The sequence below is a fragment of the Limulus polyphemus genome, unplaced genomic scaffold, assembly GCF_000517525.1.
Source record: "Limulus polyphemus unplaced genomic scaffold, Limulus_polyphemus-2.1.2 Scaffold937, whole genome shotgun sequence".
NCBI lineage: Eukaryota > Metazoa > Arthropoda > Merostomata > Xiphosura > Limulidae > Limulus > Limulus polyphemus.
This window is the reverse complement of record NW_013666547.1, coordinates 210,691-215,687: the sequence shown is the minus strand read 5'-3', so window position 1 is coordinate 215,687 and position 4,997 is coordinate 210,691. Positions and strand designations below refer to the sequence as shown.

The window sequence follows — 4,997 nt, the reverse complement described above, 5'->3', positions numbered from 1 at the left end:
CTATTTAGGATTAACGAATGTAGTTTCAGGTTACAATTTGAAGTCATACTAGAAAGAAAAAAGGTTAATTTAAGTTTATTTCGATTTTTTTTTTGGTAGTTACCAGGTCAGTCAAATTGACTGATCCTGTTTGAGACAGGGTAGAGAAAATAACAGATAAACTATAAAGATTAACTGAAAAAAAAACGTTTAAAATGCATTTAGCAGGTTTTAGGGATTACACAAAGGAAATTTGAGCTTTTTGAGATAACGAAAAGTATTTTTAATTTTAACATGAAAATTACTTTGCACACCGTCTATTCAAAACAAATACTCAATATACTCATGGACAAATCTTTACTTAATTTTCTAAAAAATACTTCACTAAGAAATATGACTTTTGTAGGTGAACTACTTGTAATATTGATTGAAAGACTGCCAAATTTCAAGAAGATATACCCAATATATTGAGAGTTATAAGTATTAAATTTATAAAGACTTTAAACAACTACAAAAGGTCATGTGACTTGGTCAAATTGACCGACCCCATGTTGAGAGAGCTAAGTTACAGAGGCAAATAGTTAAAATTTTGTGAACTTGTACATCAAACTGAAGTTTAAGAATATCTCTAAGGTTTATTTTGAAATATAGAATTTAAAACTTTGATGATATAAAACTTTGAACTATAATGCAAATTTTAATGCTAATTTCATTTGTATACATTAATAGTAAGATTGCTTAATTAAATTTTGAATGTAACAAAGTAAAATCTCATGACATGCAGTACAGCGGAGCCCATAATTATAAGGTTAATCAAAATGTCATATACATTAGTGTTTGAAAGTTGTAAAAATACATTAAAGAATAAAGCTTAAGATGAGGTATGTCATGATGATGCAAAAACACACACAACAAGTTGCAATTACAATTCTAAAACATTGTGTAGAATTAATATAGGTACTCTATAGATATCTATAGATCTACAGAACAAATAGACACCAGAGAACAAGAGACAAGTATTCCCTTTTCTATTATATATTGTTTTACAATGAATAAAATTGAGAAATGAGGGGAGATAAAGAAAACCACTTACCTGAAATGAACACATAAGAGTTTCATCGACACTCATCATAGCACCTGCATTGTCAAACTCTCCACAGTAGTTAGGAGCTGAGAAAAGAGTCACCAATTGACGCTTTGCAAAGAATTCATAGCCATCTTCAACAACCTATCATGAACAAAAAAAGATGAAGTTACAACAATTGTATAACAAGTTTAAAATTATACATATAAAATAGGTCTCTCTCATTATAAAGTTAATCCTCAGACAGAGTGGTGAAAATCTATCGACTATACAGGATAATTAATCATCCTGAACTGACACACACAAGTAGGATTTTAATGGGGGCCTTTTTAAAATTTTGCACAAATACTAGGATTCCATTTATCTACCTTACTTCTAACAGTGTTTCAGAAATGTATTTATGACAAACAGGTCACTCTAAAGTTATAATTTTCCTATACTAAAAATGTATTTCCAATAAGTACTTCCCTTCATTCACAAGATTAGTTATTCTCGTCCAGTAATGCCCTCTATATGCTAATTTTTTTCTTTACTCACGCCACAAGTCATATGCTTCACCCCATTGGAATTCAAAGATTCCAACGTGTCTCTCATGTAAATCATCATGCATTACTTCACCAATAGGAGCGTGACACAGGTGACTCCTTCTATATGCCTCTACCAAACTATCACTTCGACATTTGGCAGAAGACGTTAGCAATGGAAAAAAGTGGGGAGGAAGAGTGGGATGTGTGAGATGAGGGAAGTATCTATCGGAAATACATTTTCAGTATAGGAAGTTAAAACTTCCGATATGGTACTTCCCTCCGCTTACAAGATTAGCTAGAATCCCACATTGATTAGATGGTGGGACCAGTGCAAGGGAATGATAGAAAAACCTTCTGAAAGCATCCAAAGGATACTCCTTGGAATGAGAGAGTCAGTTCAGAAGATCTGATGAGGGAAACTGCACCACTTCTGAACCAGGTATACTCTTCGCCTATCCGAGAAATGTGTAGCAGATAAGGGTGGAAAAAAGAGGAGAACATCCAAGTGGAAGAGAACTGTGGTAGAATAGTGATCCTAACCATGTAAATATATACGTAACTCAATCCCACAAAGTATAAAAGTGTGTAAACAATGAATGTGCCCCTAGGTGTAGAGTGGCTATGGTGCAACAGACCATACTTGGTAAGTCAACTACATCCAAAACCCATGCTGCTGGAAACTGACATCCACACTGGGGTAGGATGAGGATCATACCATTTTTAATCTCCTGGTGAATAAGCGTGTATAAATACCCCACCAGGTCACTGTACCTGAGGCCTGAGACATAGCACTAGTCACAGGTGTGACCCATGAAGTGGTAACATGAACTTCAGGATTCATAATGAGGAAGAGTTAACCAAAATTCAAAATTATAAACAACAACACGATAATAAACTGGGAGTAAAGTGAAGTTAAGAAACAGTCTGAATAGAAACTAGAAGAGAAAATAAATAAAGACCACTTTGTGAGTATACTTAAGATGAACGTGAAACTTTAAATAAAGAAAAAGGAACAAGTCTGAGCACAAGTGCTGCCAAACGAGAAGCGATAGTTAAGTAGAGCCATATAGAGGGAATCATGTGTCAAGTATGTGACACTTTTATTGGAGAAGTGATGCATGATGATTTACATGAGAGACATCTTGGAATCAATCGATTTCCAATAGAGGGGAGCAGAAGGCTTGTGGCACATGTAAGAAAAAAATTGCAAATAGAGGGCAGCACTAGACGAGAATAGCTAACCTTGCGAGAGGAGGGAATTCTTAATCAAGTAATTCTGTCAGACTTAATACTCTAATTTACCACATTAATGACTCTGATATCTAATCTTAAAATATATATTGTATATTTTGTAGAATTAACATCCTAAAAAATAAACTCTAAACAAAAAAACTATGTTTTTAATAAACCAATCCTTTACAATAGATAAATTCATTTAAAAACATCATTAGCATGTTTATTCAATACTATAAGAAAAAGAGGTTTTAATCATAAAAACTTTTCTTTTAATCTTTATTTTTTCTTTCAGGCATTAAACTATAGTTGTAAACAGAAATTTTTTTGTTAAAGCATTTGCTGAAGACCAACCTGATGAGCTCGACATATTAAATCCAGATCATGTTTGTGAAGAAACTTGGCTACTATATCAGCACCAAATGTATATGAAACTCCACGATCATTTTCTCCCCATCCCATTACATCTTTATCTGGATCAGACCACAGTAAATCACACAACAGCCCCTGATCTGGCACATCTGTAGGTCGCATTATACGGCGGATTTGTTCCATTGACTGCAGATCCGGGCTTAAACCTAGCAAGCAAATTCCTTTACACACCAAATCCTTATTACATAACTTTCACTAACTGTTGCAAATGTCATGAACCAACAAGATATTTCTAAGACTCACCCTTACCAAATATTACCCAGTGCCAAACATTTCAAGCAGCTAATAAAGGTCAGACTTATAAAATCATGATGATGCACAACTTTAGCATTACCCAGTACAAGGAACCATTATTACTATTTACAAATTACATCATGACAAGTAATGGAAGGAAATTCCTCTATTTTATCTGTGGCAGCAGATTTATATGTAGTCAGCAAATGCAGAGTTACCAATAATAATACATTTTTTTTAACAAAACAGATTTCCTACACATAATTACAACACATAACTTTTATATAATAACAATGTAAAAGGAGTTATTCAAATATTCTAATTTAAATAGGCTTTATCATAAATAAAACTAAAATTACAATTTTTTGGATGTAATAAAATATGAAATATATTTAACATGTTAGATAATTCATTAACACAAATGCTAGTTCAGTAATGCTGATAGCCTACAAACATACAGATATAACCTTAAAAAGAAGGATAATCAAATGACAGCTATAAGGTTGGGATCTATTGTCAAAGTTATAACTTGCTATAAAACTTTTATAGGTAATTAAGTGTTAATAAAATAGATCCAGCTACAAAACTTTGAGTTTGCTGAAAATAAACAAGAATCAGTAAGTATTTCATTGAAAATTATTTACTTAGTCCTCTCACCACGAGTTGGTCAAAGTGTGCATGGTATGACATTTTACAGTTACATTTAAAATCTAATCAAACTCCTTAATTATCAATTTATACAAATAAATTTGCCATCAAAATGTTGTTAATAAATTAAGTTTTAATATTATATATTAAATAATAGAAAGGCAAAGTTTTAATCTATTGAATGACATATAATGCTACAATGTTTTCTGAACAATGTTTGCTTTGTGCAAGTGAATAAAAATTATTTACTGTACCAATATCATCATTATAAAAAGTAAGCTTAGATTTCATCAGCAACTAACAGTAAAAAACAAGAGGCTAAAGTACTATATACGTGTTTCTTGTTTTTCATGTATATTCTTTATTTATTGTTATAAAAGTAACGAAATGGAAAAATAAAAAATAAATAAGGTTAGATTAGGCAGGATAAAGAGAAAAAAAAAAGATTCATGATGAATGCTTGCTTGCCGTACATGAGTTACATCATTTAATAAAGTAACATGAGCTATGCATCCACCAAGTGATTTACAACTTGTGTGGCAGGATTATTAGCTATATACACAGTTCAAAGGGCAAAAAAAAAACAATAAAATTAAGTATAAACAGGTGTAAACTGTTACAAACTTTAAGCTACTCAGGATAAACAATTATACTTTGCTGTTACAACCTGCAGTCATTCTAGAAAAAAAAGAAGAGTAATTTAGATTTATTATTTTTTTTATGGTAGTTACAATGTTGGCCGAGTCAATCAAGTCTGTATATACTTAGGGTTGAGAAAATAACAGAAAAAAGTATAGTTCTACTGAAAAAATAATGTTTGATGTATATATATATATTGGTATACTTTGGTGACAGATTTT

General features: G+C 31.7%; 1 protein-coding gene across 4 annotated transcripts in view; it reads right to left on the bottom strand.

The window, feature by feature from the left end:
* Positions 1-4,997, bottom strand: part of LOC106461339 (serine/threonine-protein phosphatase alpha-2 isoform-like) — a 35,757-nt gene that overhangs the window by 19,910 nt on the left and 10,850 nt on the right. For all 4 annotated transcript variants that reach the window (XM_013921157.2, XM_022388210.1, XM_022388211.1 and 1 more), the window contains exons 5-6: positions 3,178-3,401; positions 1,073-1,207 (exon numbers count right to left, since the gene is read on the bottom strand). In XM_013921157.2, coding sequence (XP_013776611.1) covers positions 1,073-1,207; positions 3,178-3,401 — 359 coding nt within the window. The remainder of the gene's footprint in view (positions 1-1,072; positions 1,208-3,177; positions 3,402-4,997) is intronic.